At 45.5% G+C, this 18,924-nt stretch overlaps 1 protein-coding gene across 2 annotated transcripts in view; it reads left to right on the forward strand.

Moving 5' to 3' along the window:
• Positions 1-18,924, forward strand: part of CEP112 (centrosomal protein 112) — a 3,147,769-nt gene that overhangs the window by 854,643 nt on the left and 2,274,202 nt on the right. For both annotated transcript variants that reach the window (XR_011305153.1, XM_069655053.1), the window contains exon 14: positions 12,336-12,465. Coding sequence is in view for 1 of the 2 variants with exons in the window: in XM_069655053.1 (XP_069511154.1) it covers positions 12,336-12,465 (130 nt within the window). In the remaining variant the exon portion in view is untranslated. The remainder of the gene's footprint in view (positions 1-12,335; positions 12,466-18,924) is intronic.

Consider the following 18,924-nt stretch of genomic DNA (forward strand, 5'->3'; position numbering starts at 1 on the left):
CTCAACACATCCCTGGGGCAGTGTTTTCCTCCCTAGGTGAGGGCTCATCACATTCAGCAGATGGTGCACAAGTTTCAGCTTGCCCAGAGTCTCCCAGCATTCGAGTTCTTGAGATTGCTCGGCCTCATGGCATCCTGCATTCTTCTGGTGCCAGAGGCCAGGTTGCGGATGAGATCTTTGCAATGGGCACTCAAGCTCCAGTGGTCTCAGTTCTCCGTCAGGATGTCGGACCCTGTTCAGGTGCCGTCCTCGGTCACCCAGGACCTTCTGTGGTGGGCCGTCGAGGACAATCTGATGAAGGGGGCTCCATTTTGGCTACCCTGGCCGGAGGTGACTATCGTGACGGACGCATCCCTCACGGGATGGGGAGCTCATGCCAACAAGTTGACAGTCAGCGGTCGTTGGTCTCTGTCGGAGTCCAGACTCCATATCAATCTGTTGGAGCTGAGGGCCGTCGGGCTAGCCCTGACGGCTTTTCTGCCGACTGTGCGTGGGAAGAATGTCCTGATCCTGACGGACAACACGGTGGCCATGCACTACCTCAAAAAAAAGGGGGGGCAGGGTCACTTCCTCTGTGCAAGGAGGCGATGCAGCTCTGGTTCTGGGCAATCCAGCAGGAAGTTTCGATCTCGGCAGTTCATCTGGCCGGAGACGAAAACGAGATGGCGGACGCTCTGAGCAGGCAGAGCGCGATCTCTCACGAGTGGGAGTTGTCTCAGGAGATTCTCCTGGAGATCTTCGCCCTTTGGGGGACCCCTGAAGTGGATCTCTTTGCCTCCAGTGTCAACCGGAAGTGCGAGAGGTTCTGCGGATGGGAATTTCCTCCAAAAGGAGCCTTAGGAGACGCGTTCGTGGTGGAGTGGTCATTCCCACTGCTGTATGCATTTCCTCCAGTCCCCGTCATCCCGCAAGTACTGCGGAGGTTACAGAGGTTCGTTCCCGGATGATCCTCATTGCTCCGGCATGTGCCCGGAGGACGTGGTACCCGGACCTTCTCGACTTGTCCATCTGTCCTCCACATCGTCTTCCCTACCGAGGCGATCTGCTCTCATGGGAGGGGGGTCAGGTTCACCATCCAGAGGTCAGATCCTTCAACCTTCACGCTTGGTTTCTGAAAGGTTGAGGTATAAGGATTGAAGACGTGATAGAGGTGTTGCTCTCGGCCAGACAGCCCGCAACAAAGTCCCTGTACTGTTGCCGTTGGCGTAAATTCTGCGACTAGTGCAGGGTTATGAATGTGGATCCTTTTGCATGTGACATTCCCATGGTTCTGTCTTTTTTGCTTTCTTTGGCCCACAGGGGCCTTCAAGTGGGTACCATTAAAGGTTACCTGGCGGCGCTGTCCATATTTAAGCGCTCGTCTGAAGAGTGTTCCTATTTTAAAAATCCTTTAATTTCTCAGTTTCTGAAAGGTCTCACTAATGTGTTCCCTCTATCACCTTTCCAGGTGCCCGGTTAGGATTTGAACCTTGTTATCAAGTTTCGGATGGGTGCTCCATTTGAGCCTTTGCATTCATGCCCTTTGAGACTGTTAACTCTTAAAACTGTATTTTTGGTTGTGGTCACTTCCGCTCGCAGAGTGAATGAGTTACAGGCACTTTCAGTGAAGCCACCCTTCACTGCGTTTCATAAGGATAGGGTTGTCCTTGGAGTTCGTCCTTCCTTTCTTCCGAAGGTGGTGTCGGAATTTAATTTAGGCCAAGGTTATTCTTCCAGCATTTTATCCTCCTCCACATCCTGGTAAGGAAGAGGAGAGGCTCCAGAGGCTTGATCCTAGGAGAGCGTTAAGCTTTTATATTTCACGCATGTCCCGAGTCAGAGTTGACGATCAACTCTTCATTGGTTACGCTGGAAAGCATTTTGGACAAGCTGTGACGAAACAGACTTTGTCCCGCTGGATTATTTTGGCTATCTCTGAGTGTTACCGCTTGGCGGGTAAGGATCCAACGGTCGGCTTACGGGCCCATTCTGCCAGGGGGGTATGGCTGCCTCTACTGCCCTACAGACGGGTGTCCCTATTCGTAACATCTGTGATGCACCCACCTGGGCTTCGGTACATACTTTTGTACATCACTACTCCCTCGATTCCATCAGCGGGCAGGATCTGGCCTTTGGCAAGGCAGTCCTTTACTCCGCAATTTAATTGGGCATTCTAAATTTCTGTTTTCTAAATTCTTTTCCCACCTCATTGCATTGGTACTGCTTTGGGAGTCTGTCATAGATATGGAATACATCTGAGGACCCAATCCCCTCGAAGAACAAGTTACTCTCTTACCTGGTAACGTTCTTTCGATGGGATGGTCCGATGACGTATTCCATATCGCTCCCTCCATGCCTTCCCCGCTACAGAATTTCTTATGCGATTGCAGCTTACGTTTCCGCAAGGCTTTGTGTGGTCAGACTGGCAGAAGACTGGTGCCACACGTTCTGGGAAAAAACTACAACTTAGGCTACGGGCATCGTGCGTCCTACTTATAACATGCAGTGACTTCGGCCGTCGGTGGAGGTCCTCGAGGGCGGCGTATCGCCGTCATCTACGCAGGACGCAGACACCGAATGATTTTCCAAAGCAGCACAGTTGTGGTGATTACTGTCATAGATATGGAATACGTCGTCTGACCATCCCATCGAAAGAACGTTACCAGGTAAGAGAGTAACTTGTTCTTTTGCAGAATTGTACATGCGGCTGGGCATTTCCACTGAAATGAAACTTTACCTCAAAGACCTTTCCTCTGCTTGTCCTGGAGAGGGAGACCTGGTTGTCAACAATCCATCAGGTCCATTGCTTAAAAATACAAAGAAATATACTGCCATTGATGGAAACCACGGTGGAAATAGATAAAGCCCTGCCTGTTCTTTCAGCAGAAGTGACCTTGAGGTCACAACTGCCATAAAATGTGCATTCAAGCTATAGCCAGGACCATTGGGAGGTCAAGGAGGGATAGGCTAAGATAAACATAAGCTAGCATCTGGCTGGTCACATGTTTACGGATAAATTAAACTTAGAGAAAAAAGGTGGGGGCTAGAGTGAGTGAGGCATGTGAGTCTGGGGTTTAATTAATGGAAAAAATAATTGTATTGTATAAGAAGGGCATCTTATATGCCACAACGCTTATTCCAGACTTTTCATTAAAGTACTCCCTTTTGAACCATGGCAAAACTATTTTTGTGTGATAAACATAACAGAAGTTATTTAAGAAAATTTGATTTGGGCCTTCCCATGATTCCGAGAGATTAGAGAGTTGGTGTGAGGGTGAAAGACAACAGTAACATGGGAACTATGAAGTGTCATATTTTTCACTGACTCCTCAGTAAAAAAAGAAAAACTGTATCTCTGCACAGGAAGGGCGTGCCAACATCAGATTAGCATCATCTGATTTGCTGTAAAATGTAGTTCTTAAAAACTATACCCATACATATAAAGATTTGAAACATTAGGGTACTTGCCATGTTGATAGATTTTCAGAGGTTAAACCCACATGTCAGTTTGGCATGTTAATGTTAAAGGATATTTGTACTGCACACTATCAACACCGGAGTGGTCCCCTGGCACTCTGGCAGCTCTGAAAAAAGGGAGGGGTGGGGGGGAGTTGGTGGGATGAGCTGGAGAAGTGAAAGAGAGCAGTGATGTGCTGTTGACAGCCTCAGCCCACAATTCCGTTGGCTGGGCTTGGGGTGTTATATTGTCGGAAGACATTGTGTGCTGTTGTGCGGGTCCGTGTGTGCTTTGTTTGTTGTTGCAGTGTAGGGAAGTTTGTGCGGATTGTTGTGTTGTAGGTTTGTGGTTGTGTTTGGTTAGAATTTGAGAGGTGGATGCAGAGGGTGAAGTTATTAGTGGGTTGGTTAATTGGCATTGCTGTCTTGAAGTGAGGCGCTAAATTTCTGTATTTCTAATTAGGTGGGATGTGCGGTGTCTCCGTGTCTACGTCCAGATCTGGGCTGTACGACACTCATGGTCCCTTTCCCATATGGCATCCGTTCATATGCTTAACCTTGCCTAACTTGGGTACCGGCTGCCTAGGTGGCCCTTGTTTGTATGCGGGGAGGGCAGGTGTTTGTGCGTCCCTTGCAGTCTAGCCCAGAAGGCATTCCCAATCTAGTCTAATAGGAGGGCGGCATCGGTAATCCTGGGTTTACTCCCTCCATGTGTTTGGGCTGGTCGGCATTCATCATCTTATTCGGTTGCTCATTTATGTTATCGCTCCTACCCCCTTTGGAATGTGGCGATGCTAGTGCTTGCATTATGTCCAGGCACGGCGTCTGCCTTCATTCACAACTCTCTTCGGTCCATGCCCCTGCCAATATCCACAGCTTAGTGTGGCAAGTGCTAACGTTCACCCAACTTTATACAGGTATGATCTATAGTGGCATTAATTGAGTGGGTGAAGGTTGTTCGCTGGGAGTTGGCTAGGGATGCTGGATTCTGTCCTCATAGGTGTCGCTTATGTCCTATTAGACTTAGTGTTGTTTCTGTAGTTGTAGTAAGCATTTCTTTATTCTAGATGTTGTCATTGTCCTAGATTTGTCATCCTTTTCATTCTGTTTCCCGTTAGGTGGTTTTGTTTTTCAGTATGAATCTGTGATGTTGAAGAGCCAGCTTTTTAGTCATTTTCTGAATTGTAGGTGGTCTTTGGTGTTTTATTTCTTTTGGGTTGTTGTTCCAGGTTATTGTGGCTAAGTGGAAAAAGGAGGAGCCTCTGACTTTTTTCTTAAGGTATGGTTTTTCTTCCAGATGGATTTTGTTGCTTGATCGAGGAGTCTCATTGGCTTGTAGATTGTTAATTTCTTTTCCTTGTCTGCTGATTGAACTGTGTGTCATGCACATCTTTTTGAAGGTGATGCGATGTTTGACTGGGAGCCAGTGCAGTGTTTTTAGGGCTGGAATGATGTGGTCTCTTCTGGATAGTTTTAGGAGGAGTCTGGCTGCTACATTTTGAATCCGTTGTAGTTTCTTCAGTAGGTATTCTGGCTTCCCGAGATAGAGGCTGTTTGCATAGTCGATTCTTGACATGATGAAAGTGACTATTGTGAGTGTTTTGTGGGTGAAGGAGAGGAAAGGTAAGATTCTTCTTGCTGTGTGAAGGAGGAAGAAGCATTTCTTGATTATTGCGTTTATTTGTGGTTCAAAGGTTATGGTGTTCATCAGGACTCCCAGATTTTGTACTACCTTAGATGGAATTGGTGTGGTTCCCATTTCCGTTGGCCATGGAATATAGGTGGTGTTCTCTTGTTTTTTGGATATAATCATGATTTCTGTCTTTCCTGGGTTGATTTTCAAGTTGTTGGCATTCATCCAATTAAAGACTTCTTCAAGACACTCGATTAGGGTTGAGTGATCTGTTTGAGTGTCTTCGATTTTGTAGATGATTTGAGTGTCATCTGCATAGTTGTAGCATGTAATTTTGTTTTTTCTAAAGATTCTGATTAGTGCAGTTTGGTAGATATTGAAGTACAGCAGTGATAGTGACGACCCTTGTGGTACTCCATTCGTTGACTTGTGGTGTGGTTTTTAAGGGCTTTAACTAAACGGTTTCTGTTCTGTGTGCGATTTAATCCAGAGTAGTGCCATGTCTGTAATGCCTATGTCTTCTAGTCTTTTGGTTAGGGTCGCATGGTTAACTGTGTCAAAGGCTACAGAGAGGTCAAGCAGAATCAGGGCTGAGGTTGTGTCGGAGTCCGCATTTGTTTTTAGGTCGTCATAGATGGATAGTAGTGCTGTTTCAGTTCCTCTTGTGGGTCTGAATCCGACTTGTGCTTGGTCCAACAGGTGGTGTTTTTCTACGTGTTCTTGGGTTAATTTGTATACGTAGGTTTCCAGGAGTTTTGCTGGGTAGGGAATGTTTGAGATCGGCCTGCAGTTGGAGAGGTCTTCTACGTTGCCACTTATGTTTTTAAGAGTGGTTTGATATATGCTGATTTTAATGTGTCTGGTACGGTTCCTGTTGCTAGTGGGAGATTTAGGAGGTTTCTGTAATATTCTAATGGTGTTCCTTGGGTGAGGATTGATTTGTAGATGTCAGGCGGGCACGGATCTATGGGTGAACCTGATTTCTTGCTGTGAAAGCCTCTGCTGATATTTACGGAATGTGTTGGAGTTTGTGTTGTGGTTCTGTGTTAGGTTCGGTTGGTTGGATGTTATGGTTGATTGGTCTGTTTTGTATGATTTGTCGGATGTCGTTGATTTTGTTCTTGAAGTGGTCTGCCAGGTCGTTGCAAAGTTTCTCTGGGGGGGTTGGGGTGTTTTCGCAGCCTTGTGGGTTTCTCTTTTCTTTAATGATGTTGAACATTTCTTTTTGTGAGTTTGTCGCATTGGTGATTCTGTCGTCATAATGCCTTCTCTTTGCCTTTTGTATTTCTTTCTTGTATGCTCAGATTTGTTTCTGGAACCATTTTTTTTTCTCTGGGTTGCATTCTTTCCTTCATTCCAGCTCCATTTTCTTGTTGTCCTTTTTTATGGTGCTTAGTAGTAGGGTGAACCATATTGCCATTGCTTTATTTTTTTGATGGGGTGAATGGTTTTTCTGGGACGATCTTTTCGATTGTATCAGCGATCCATTTGTGTAGCAGCTCTGCTTTCCCGTCTTGGTCAGCCAGCTCTAGATCTGTAATTGAGGGTTTGGTTGTCTCCAGTTGTTCAAACAGGTTGCTTTTTTTGATGGTTTTCCAGATTTTTGTTGTGGTGGTTTTGAATTTGGGGGCCTGGATGCAGAGTGGAGTTGGTAGTCTGATGATGAATGGGATGATGAGATGGTCGCTCCACAGTATCCCCCAGCTTTCCCAACTCACACCCCTCAACTCCTTGTCCTATTAGCGCACAGGTGGGGGAGGTGTGTGGATATAACCAAACGATCCCTTGCGCGCTAATCTTGACAAGTTGTGATGTAATTTGCCCTATAATTCGACCAGTTTTATTCAGAACTCGGCTTTTTCACTTTATTTCGGGAGGTACCCTGCTGCTAAACTCTTGCCAGAAACACCCACGCAGCGAGGCCCCAAATCTTGCATTGGAGACTGACTGGGGCCTCTTAGAGGAGCCAGAGGGGACTATCCTTGACTGACACCCTTGCTGTCCCAGAGGTGCACTGCTGTTCCCTGATGCCCACTACAAGGCCTCTCCTGTAAGTAAAACTATCCCAAAGCCGTAGAATAGGTAGCATTTCTCACGTGTTGTTCTAGTTATTTCCCCATAGCAAAATACCCTGTTTGTCTGTGAAGATCCTTAGCATATTTAATTAAAGTAAATCAATTAATTCTCATATAGAATTCACGGGATTAGCATTCAAAACTAGCAAGCTCCTCCCAGTGTGTGTGTGTGTGTGTGTGTGTGTGTTTATTTATTTATTTATTTGTATAGCGCTGCAGGCCGCAGGCATCAGAATGCATTCCATATAGACATAGACCGTGGCGACGGGACAACATGTATACCTACGTTTTTAAGATCTAGTTGTTTAGATGATGGGTTTATTTAAAGAGTAGGGTCTTCAATTTCTTTTTAAAGAAGTTGAGGTTTGGTTCAGTTCTGAGAGTCTCAAGCAGCGTATTCCATTTAGTTGTAGCTTTAGCCGTGAAGGCTCGGCCTAAGCCATTAGCTTTTTTGGTTTGTATGGCTTGAAGTGTGCCTTTGTTTGTTGATCTTAAATTTCAATTTGGTTCATACCACTTGAAGTGTTTGTTCGGGTATGTTGGAGCCAGTCCATAAAGACAGCGATGAGCCATAGTTAGGGACTTGTATGTAGTGCGTTCCTTTATGGCCAGCCAGTGTAGATTTCTTCTTTCGGCAGTAATGTGTTCCCTCCATGTTTTTCCAGAGAGAGTCCTAACATACTTGACATAAAGCCGTTATAGACATAAAATTTTAATTGACTATTTGTAAGAAAACCCCTGACTTCGGTACAGAAAGTGGTGTCCTGAATTCAAAGAAATTAATCCCAAAACCCTGTTTCCAAGGGAGTGTGCAGGGTTCAAAATGACATTCCCCATTGATCCCCTTCATTTTAAATCAGAAGTGTGAAGCCTTGTATTTCCTTTGCATGTGTGGTTGGAAAAACGAAATTGCCCTTTTGTCCCCATTGTGCTCTGACCCAAACCACAATACCCTGCCTGTGTGTTCTTTTTAGGTGTGGCATTGTTTTGCTTTCCCTCAGATGCCATCTGTAGTAATAAGTGCAAAACGATTTTTCCCCTTGAATCTCTGCTCCTAAGAGTGCATTTTTCTATCTGAACCCAAAACGATTTTCCCATTGTGTTCCCACTCTCTGCCACTTGCCTTCAACTCAGAGTGGTCAAGTGTCATTGATGTTTTGAGGCTGGGGATTGCTGGGAGAAAAAGAATTCTAACCAAATCAGCAATCACTGTGTGCCTTGAATTGTTCTTTTTCTGTATTGGAGAGTGATTTGAAAAGAAATCCTGTGAGAAATTGTGACTGCATATCTTAGTATTATCTCTCTGTTGGTGCCATGACGGAAGTCATTTTTGTTCCTGTGTTGCCACAGCATTGGTGGCTGATGTTTATTTGTCAAATTTGGTTTACATAAGTAAATCTATGTTCTTACTACACACCAGCCTGGTTCCTAGTCCATTGCGGCAACAGGTGTTTGTTGGGATTGGGTGTGAGACAGCTTGGAGGCCTTACCAAACTGAATCAAAATAGTGCTTTGTTGTGAGCCACCTTGATTGGGGAGGGGAAGGGCCTCCCTGAGTTGAGTGTGACTGCGTAGTAAACCGCCACAATAATTTAATGAGAAATTGGTCATCTGATGGTCGAAAATCATTGATTGTGACCCTGCAGTGTCAATGCTCAGACCATGTGTGATGAAACGGCAGCTGGTAAATTGACACTATCTTGATTTCTATTGGCAGATCATTGTGATCTTCTGTTTACTTACTATAAATTCTGTTTGTATTTCTACCAAACAGCTTAATTTTAAGCTGCACTATGTTTTACGCCTTGTAAATGAGTTTCTGGTTAGAAAAGGAGGAAGGGCTCGCGTATGAATTGGAGAGTGGTTGCCATCTCAACAATAGGGGCTCTGAGGTAGCTGTAAACTACATGATCAAAACAATCTGACACTACATTTTGATAAAAAATAAAATGAGTGGTTGGCTTCCTGGTTCGGAAAACAGCAATTTCTTGGACATACCCAGTGGTCTGTTAAACTCGGTTCATCGCCGTATGTTAATAAACGAATGTGACATTCCTATCACACCCCACCCATTTCAAAGTATTTTTTTCTTTCAAAATAATGAAATAATGATTTCTTTTTTATCAGCATATTGCATCATTGCCATTAAGTGTTCGTCACGAAATTGGAACAAGTGTTGCTTGTAAGACTGAACCCACTCAGCAGAGTTTGAGGAGGTTCTCTGACCATTAGTACTTTATAAAAATGGACCAACATTGTGAATTTCATCAGTTAAATTGCAACCATATAATTATGCTACATCAGTGCCTCATTGGGAAAAATGCCAATCATAAGCCAATAGAAATTGCCCCAGTTTTAAGTATTGTGATAAGCAATTCATCATTTAATGCACACCATTTATCCTGTGCTAGCTAATGAAATACGATCAGCTGTAAGTGTGTTGCACCTTGTTTGCACCATATCACTCCCATTGTCCATAGTTGCCTCATAACCCTTTATTTTCCCCATGTCTCACAGAACTGCTGCTCCTCACTTGTATACATCAACCTCCTAACCTTCGGTTATGCCTCACGCCACATTTGTTGTCCCCAGAACTTCTCTGTTAAACCCTTGCTACCCCATTTGTCACTGTCATTACCTCAAGTTAAATCTCTGACCTCCTAATTGCCTCCAACACCCACGCACAAATGCATGCTAATTTTGCCCAGAATCGTAATTTCACGGCGGGGCGCCATTACGTTGGTACTGCAACGTAAACGGCTTGCCGCCAGGGATGTTTTATGGGAGGGCAAAAGGGGCACTTGCCCAGGGCCCCCACATTGGAGGGGGCCCCACAAGGCTGCCTGATCTAAGGAAGTAAGATTTCTTTGTTCACCAGACTTAAATAGCACACATCATGATATTTTATGGCATGGTGCTGAGGCTCTAAACCTATTGCCTGTCGGTTTTGGCAAGTACATTCTGCATCGATCAATTCATCATGTAATGCTTTCTGTGAACACTGTGGTATATATAATGTGTGTGTTCCTTGCGGCACAAATCCTGTAGCATTCTTTCCTTCCTGTGGGAATTATGTTAATCATGTGCAATAGCCAAATTTGAAATGCATATTGGTAAATTGAGTGCCACAATGGTTCAGAAGTTAGCTCAGTGTGTTAAGCACTCATTACAGAGATATGTGTTCCTATGCAATATAACAATAGCAGATTCGTCTAAGGCTGGCTGAGTCTTTACTGTGTCTGAAGTTTTATAAAGCTGCCTGCATATGTACCTGGTCTTGCAGCACAACAAGTGCTATTTTCAGCAATGTACCTGCACCAGATAGGGGTTGTAATAAAAATGAACATGTCATCCTTTTGGTGATGGTCTAGAAATAGTTTTTTTCAGATGGGGCGTTGTAAAACCTATGCAATCACGTACAACGATGAGTATGAACTGTTAGTCCAACAGATGATTTGGAACCAAAACATTGTTGCGTGATCCTGGTCAAATCATCTAATATCTCGTACATTACTGTACTGTACTGTATTCTGTGAAGTTTGCCTTCTTGCCTGCTGGTGGCATCGTTTAGCCCATTATCTGAACTTTCTTCTTATGTAGGCCATTTGAGTGGAAGGGGTAGTAGACCGAAGGGAGCGGACTAGATGGTGCAGGACTCGGGCAAGCATATTTTAAAGTCTGCTTGTTTGACACAAAAAACGCTTTGCATTTTTGTAAAATTCAAAGGTTTTTCTGCACGTTTATGAATGACAATTTCACGAGCCAGTGTTTTGGAAGTATGTAAAGCTCTTAAATAAAAGGTCTCCTGTATCTATGCTAGAACAGAAGTAACCTCTTCGTAGACTGATAATGTTGGCCTTCAAATGGTAGTTGTATATCATTCTGATTAGAGCAAGAATGCGGAGGGGACTCAAAGGGTGTAAACATGCTTATTTGTAATGCTGTGAGGCAGCATATCAACCTATGGGTTGAGATCGCGGCGGGGGGCAACGCGGATATTCTTGATCACTTCCTTTGGTTTGGTGGGGGGAGCCCCCCAAAGATGTCCGTGCCCAGGGCCCCAAAAGTGCTTAAGATGGCCCAGCTTGCCGCCAAATGTACGTCATTTGCGGAGTTCAACTGCGCAGGGCAAACGGCGGGCATGCACATATGTACGCCACTTTTTGCCCTGCACTTTTACACTCCGCTGTTCAAAGTTAGAAGCAGTATTTACTTTTCATTGTGAGAGCTGCTTGCAAATGCTGGAGATCCCTATGGAGTCTTCCTGCAACATGCACCAGCATCAAGTAGGCCTACCTAATAGGGATACATTGCACACTGCCTGCCATGCTCGCATGTCAGGCAATGTTTAATTGTGATTGTGAGCACTGCTTACCATGCTTGTATGGGTTGCGGCGCTCACAATTATAAGTAAAACCCATCCCAACATGCTTGCACCACTACCGGCTGGTTCTGCTCTTGCAAGGGTGGAGCACACCAGGACTCGCCGTGCCTCGCCAGTGCCACCCTGTTCGTGCAGAGTCAGTGATACTAAAGCTTCCAATGCATGGCTTGTTGATCTTTGATCCATGCCATGGATCCTATTCTCATGCTGTGCCCGGAAGAGCACTCCACTGAGCCACCTTTAGACTGGATGGGCTCAGAAAGAAGCACTCTGCTTCTCCATCTGGTCCCCTCCATACATATTGGTTGGGCGCACCACCCTAATGCCCATGCTCCACGTGCCCCCACTGGGCACCAACACAGGTTAAGTTGAAAGCAGACAATTTGGGTTCGTGGCTACAGTCAACACATGTGTGCTAAAGTTTTCCCAGCGCACTGTTGTGTCTGTTTACTAAAGTAAGAAAGTGTTGCATTTTTCTAGTGTAATTGCCATACAGTTATGCATTTCTGTAACTGGAGTTTACATTAGATTGTCATGCACGGACTCCGTGCTTCTTGCGGTTTAGGGCAGTTAAAACGGCCACCCATAGAGCACCCGAGGCTCTGGGTGAACAAGTAGACTGCGGTAAGGTTAATCCGTCCTCAAGTGTGAGCGCTGTCTCCAGAATGCTTATTAAATCTGAGAGTGACGCCATGGAATGGCCGACTCCAGGGGGCTGTGAGGAGCGCCTCATCTCTCCATAATCGCGTAGTAAACGGTTGTTGGTTTTAATGTTCTTCTCTTCGCCCCCACCTTCTTGTGCCCCTAGATACGGCTCGCTCCAGAAAGAGAAGGATCGTGTTTTACAGGAGTGTGAGCAACGAATTCTGCAGCTACGAAGCAAGTATGACTCTGACGTGAACCTCATTACCCACGACCATGCCGCATCCGCCTCCAAGGTACGCCGAATGGCAACGCTGCGTCATCTCCACCGTTTCAGGGGAACTTGTTTTGGTGCATTTCAACACAAACTGCTTTTAAAGGATGGGGCATAATTATTTCGCATTGTCGTTAGTTTACATTTATCCCTGGAAAAAACGAGCACATTATGAGCGCCTGATATCATTGTATCACAGGGAATGTTCTCTTTGTGGTGCCGTGGACGTCTTCTGTACCGCAAAACCGATCAAATACACACTTCCGACGGGTCCTAAACATAATTTCACGTTTGTTACATAACATACACGCTTTTCTTTTGGGGTTGCTGGCTTGTATACAAGATAATCGCTTGTGAAAGTGCAAATCACGAATTGATACGGGAGATTGGAATTCACAGGTTTCTTATGGGTAGTCATGTAAGATGGTTTGGTTTTGATCCGATTGTTGTGCTGTTTCCATTTAAGGCAGCCTGCCGGGCTCATAGTAACCGCACACCCTCATTATAGTTGCCATTTTTCTAATCACATGAAATGATGTTGTACAACACCACCAAATCCTCTTCCCAAGTTCACTTGATCTGGTAGGTGCGGTTATGAAGATGGGCTTCGTGTATTCCTCATAGTGGGCTAGGGCTTGCTGTTTTTTGGGCTTCCATTAGGTCGGTTATTAAGCATTCACCCTTTCTGATGGACACGAACCAAGCCGGCCTTTCTTTCTACACTTAACTCATGACGCATTCATTGGCAATGTCTTGGCATATGTTGGCACTGCTGCAGAACTGCTCCTGGTTTCCGTTAGCACTGACTAGAAACTAACAACCGGCTCCATTATGAGTTGGGTGGTGCGGCTCAAAACTGTGGTAATAGTGGTAACAGCGTTACCGCCGAATTCCCGCACTGCCCAACTATGGTTTTGGCTGTGGGGTTGAGGAAAAATGCTGGAGGTAATTCTGCACCTTAGCACCACAAAACGGCAATTTTGGCGGAATTACTTCCAGTGGTAATAACCCTGATATCCCTAAATGGGGACTCACACCATCATACTGCCACTTGTAATCCAGGAGTAATTCCGCTGGACCAAGTGGTGGTGACCAGTATTTAACTTGTAAGAAAATAAGTGCTAGTGCCCAAATAGTTTCTAGCACGCCTGTGACACTGCGGCTGGCGGTTACCCACCATTGCTGCCACCACCCACAACTGCTCCTTTGTGTCGATACATTTGGGGTTGAACTACAGCTCGCACCTGCCCATTGCGGTTGATGGATGCACCGACAATCCTCACTTCATAATCAAAGTGAGTCTGAAACAATAAGTGCTGGGGCTCAGAAATAAGTGCCAGGGCTGAGCCTTGGCAAACACCCCCACAAATTAAGCAGTGGTGGTAATGGTAAATCCGTCTGGTATCTCGGCAGATTTACCGTAGAGATACCACCAAACTCATAATTAGGCTCAATGTTCTCAGCTGCGATTCCATGCAGACTCAAAGTGCTATTTTCACTTTGCTGTTCCATGTGTTTATTTTCAAAATGATAATTTTTATTTTTTAGTGACAAATCATTACAAAGAATTTATTTGGCCAGTGAATTTGATCTATTTTTTTAAAAACATTTAATCTATTTATTGATTGATATTTTCATTTGAAACCCACCTATGCCCTGTTCCATTTGCATCTGCCTTCCCCACAACATATGGTTCTTCTTTCTTATTGATGGGGTAAAATGCCTCAACCTCTCTCTTGCAAAACTCTTCCGCAGGTATCTTATCTGTATTTACTATGCTACTGGATTTCCCCCCTTTTTTGTTGCTGTAACTACTTCCCTGGCTGAGCCCATTCCGTGGAAGACAGAGACCACAGGAGGTTTGTGTTCCATCTGCAGACTGAAAAGAGAATGATACGTGGACGAACTGGACAGTTAGCTCTCTCTACTTTAGTTGCTTCTCTTGCCGCAGCCATGTAGACAGTGTATTGATTCGATAGCCAGGACACCCAACCACCCATTAGTATCAGCAATGGGACGTTTAGAAGTTACTGAAGGAGCTAGAGTATAATGTAAATCCATTTAAGCCTTTTTACATTGATACCTAAAAAAAAAATTAAAAAAAATCTCCATCCACACTGGATTGTTTGTAGCCACATGATTTGACATGGGCAGCAGGCTGGCTTTGTCAATAGGGGATGGTGGACCCCTCAGAGCCGGGGGTGGTAGGCCTACTAGGGAGGGATGCAAAGCCAGTTCCACCATTGAGATGAATGGTGGCAGCTTAGAAGGCCAAAAGTCCTGCCCTGCCAGCCACCCCATGTGCCAGTGTGTTATTATACAGTACACGGTTTGCTCCAGCCTTGCCTCAACACGATACTTGCCAGTGTATATTCACCTTTTCACAGACCAAATGTCGGTGCAGAAAGCAAGCAGCGAAGCCGAAGCAAGAAAACCAGAATCTGCACCCAATGCGGAAGAAATGAGACCCAGAAAAGCGACAGAATAATTTCTGCAAATGGAGACAACAGCCTGTGCAACGAGTCCAAGCTCACAAGACCACCAGAGACTGAAAGAGGAGAAGCATCCACACTATAATCAGACAAAATACCACAAAACTCCATGTCTCAAAAAAACCTGGGTGCAAGGGATAATCCGCAAAGTATCCACTCCCCCAGAAAGGGTGATCTGGCTGAGACCATACCAGCAACCAGAAGCAAATCTTTAAAGACGAGTGTGACGATTCTTGAAAATGTGCCCGTCTCCCAAGGAGAAGCCAACCCCTTTGGGACTAGAGAGGTGAGCCCGCTCAGCTTAGCAACCCCTAGGGAGCAGGCTATGCGGGATCCCTCTGGGGGTGACCTACCTTTAGAGGACAGGACGTCCATAGAAAGGAATATGTTATCCTCCCTATTTCCAAGATTGCAATACTGCCTTTGTTGAATGTATGGGAGTTGAAATGGATGGTGACAGGAAAAGTCCTGTAAGGATGGTTGGTATGGTTTCTGACTCGCTGTGTGCACAGGAGCTGCCGGGTCTGAGAGAGCTGTGGGTGACCCAGGGATAACGATCCAATCCACTTGTGTACAAGGAGAGAGACCTCTGTGGTGGTGGATACGTGTCCCTCCTCCTGGGAGGTGTGGCAAGATGCGGAGTGCGTACACCAGGCGTGGTGAGCCCGACCGAGGCTGAGCCCGTGCAACACTGACAGCCCTGCCAGAAGAGGAACCTGCAATGCCCGGCCCAGAGAAACATCGCGATGCACAAGCCACCCGACAAGAGGCAGACCAAGGTACCAGCACTGCTGACCGGTTGGGAACCATCGTTTCATCGTCAGTGAAGAATGGTGCTCTATCAAGAATTAAAATAAATAAAAAATAAAAGAAGAGGGCGCAGAGGAACCAGCAACGCCTGGACCAGACTCCCTGAGTCTCTGAGGAGTGCTGCGACAAGAAGAGAGGTATGCGGTCACTTCAGGGAACCAGGATAAGAGAGGGAGGCCCAATAATAGTTCAGTGTCAGGTGTGAGCCACCATACCCCAAGGCATGTAGGATGGGAGCAACACCCCAAGTTGGGGCACGAGAACCCAGACACCTCAGTGTGTCAAGCTGATCCATACCCCAAGGTGGGGTTAAAGAAACAAGACCCCAAGGCGGGGTGAGTAAGGGCCGAGGCAGGTGAGGTAAATAAGGCCCCTAGGCGGGGAAAGCTAAGCCATACCGAAGAGAGTGGCGAGAGACCAAAATCTCAAGGGGGTGAGGAACCCAAGTACTGCCTCAGGGGAAAAAAAATAGAACTTTCTTGGTACAGCATACCAGCGATACCATTACTACAGGGGGAATACTAGGGTATGGGTCAGAAACCAGCCACCATTCAGCTGCGAGGGCCAATGGCCTAAGCTTATCTTTTTTTGGATTTTTGGTTTTTTAATAGTGATATGGATAGAGCTTAGGTTAATCTAGGATTCTGGACAGAGGTTTTTATTTTCTTGGTTTTGTAAAGATATCCTAATGAGCACCCTTTGGATACTTTCTCTAGAGCAGTGGTCGAAGTGGGCGGGAGCGGTCGGGAGCAGTGCTTCTCTACTTCTTTTAATTAAGTTTTACCGTTCCTATACTTTTATTTTTAAAATAAACCGTTCCAGAACGGTTTCGTTTTAAAATAAAAGTGTAGGAAGAAGTTGAAACTTGCACTTTCAGTGCACCGCACAGGACATTTCCTTAAAGGGCAGGCACATGTTTTTTTGGGGGTTTATTGTGCATGCGAGGGGGTGTGGCGAGGGGGTCTGTGGGGAGCAGTGCAGGCCAGAAGGGAACATAGTTCCACTACTTCTTTTCGTACACTTCGACCACTGCTTTAGAGAGTAGAACATTAGACATTGGGGCAGCTTAGGTTTGTGGCAGAAGAATAAAGATAAGTCAAATACAATGTCCCGTTGTCTGTCTCCTGATTCTGACCTTCCATGCAAGTTAAAAAAGATCCTCGACTTGGGTGTAATAGGGAAGATTAGTAGCAAGTGAGCCTGATCTCTAAATGATATCTGTACATTTTATGCCTATCCCCTGCAGAGGATCTAAGAATTGGTCGACATATTGGGGCCAGTCAAATATATTTCAACACTTGACCTGACTAAGGGATAGTAGGAGGGACTTCTGTATAAGGAAACAAAAGCAAAAACAGGCTATATCTAGATGACATTGTGATATGTAGCTCCCTCTAGAAGGAACACCTGCAACAGCTAACAGTCGTTTACAACCAGTTGAAAAAAGCCCACCTCACAGCCAATTGGCTAAATATCATCTCGCAAAATCTGTGAAATACTTAGCGTTTCAAGTGGGTATGCCCTCAGTGAACCATATTTGAGTTGGTACAACAGTTGGCAAGATCAGTAATGAATAACAAAAAAGGGACAGTAAGGGACAGTAAGTCCATGTAGGAGAGGGGCTGCTAGTTTAGTTAAGTTAAATCGGTACCAGGATGAAACCAAAATATACAGAGACCATATTAATTAGTAGCAAACAAATAATTATGAGGAAAGATTTTAATAAGGTCTATCGGACCTGCTGACACGTGTTTTGACCCTTCACGGGTCTTTCTCAAGGCAAAACTGTATAACCAATGTCCATGAAAGAAATTGATACCAAAAGGCAACAGACAAGGTCATTGTGAAAATAAGATGACCAAATTAAAATATACGTGTGAACAAGAAATAGCAAAACCTATATACAATCCATAACATAAAGGACCAGATCAAAAACAAAAACAATCAGATATGGCGAAACGGGGGTAAGAAATCAGACAGAAAAAACACATATTTTTCACAATAATACGTTAATAGTACATTAGTTACCAATGCAGATGTATATGATGCAATGTCGTGGGACCGGAAATAAGTTGTTTGGAAACCAAAAAACAAAATTTCAAGTTAGCACCTGGATTATGGTTTGGAAAAAGCCCAATGTAACACATTGTGGTAGTGCTCTTAGTCAGATAATCACAGCTTCCCGTAGCTGGAGCCCACTGACATAGGTGCATGATACAGTATTCCCAGAACAGTGTAACACCCATGTGTTGTAACCAGGGGGATAAGTACCCAAAGTGACCCAACACATTCCTGCCCAAGAAAGTGAAATAATCAAAGACATGATAAGATTTCTGCAAATACAAAATATATGGCCTCTGTGTAAATGCACTAATAATAAAATAATGAACAAGCGTGCAATGATAGATTGCTTGCATTTAGTTACCTGGTCAATCTTGTATCCTGGAGACTATTCCATAGCGTTAGCTCAGTCACAGACCTGTTGGGGGTTTGTCCTTTGCCCCATGCGGTCCCGTAAGCCCCCAACCTGGAAGGACCACACTTGACACACGTCTTTCCAGTTCGGGCTTCCCGGTCGCTCTAACGCGGCCGGGAATGCCCCATTTATTTATACAGCACGCGGCGACGTGCAACGTCACGCCGCCGCGTGCGCGTCCCATCACGGGACAGCACCACACTCCTCCTTTTCCGGGAGGACACACAACTGCTTTTTATTATACACTGCAAACCACACAACAGTTAACAACAACAATTCACACCCACAGTCACTTTAATGTCAACCACCCGGATCCCCTCATTCCGGTTGACCAAACAAATGTCCCAGCACGTATTCGCTGAGGTAAGCGGGTTTCCCTCGCCCAGCCCTCTGGGGGTACCTCCCACTTACCTCCGGCACGGGAAGTCTTTCTGCAGACGTCCCCCGGACCGGGGATTCTGGTGGGCTGCAGGGGACTCCTCCGTCCTCGGGCACCTCCGTCAAGTCAGGCTCCAGCGGTGGCTCAGTTCTTGGGTCACCTAGTTTCTTAAAGAAGCTGACATTCCGGGTGACAGCAGACCTTCCGTCCGAGGCAGTCACCATGGACCCTTTTACAGCCACCACTCCAACGGCTCCGGCTCATAGGGGAGCGAGAGCTTTCCATGTGGGTGTTGGTTGCGGATGAGGACTTCATCCCCCGCTC

Source organism: Ambystoma mexicanum, chromosome 3q, assembly GCF_040938575.1.
Source record: "Ambystoma mexicanum isolate Mex_15411 chromosome 3q, UKY_AmexF1_1, whole genome shotgun sequence".
Lineage (NCBI taxonomy): Eukaryota > Metazoa > Chordata > Amphibia > Caudata > Ambystomatidae > Ambystoma > Ambystoma mexicanum.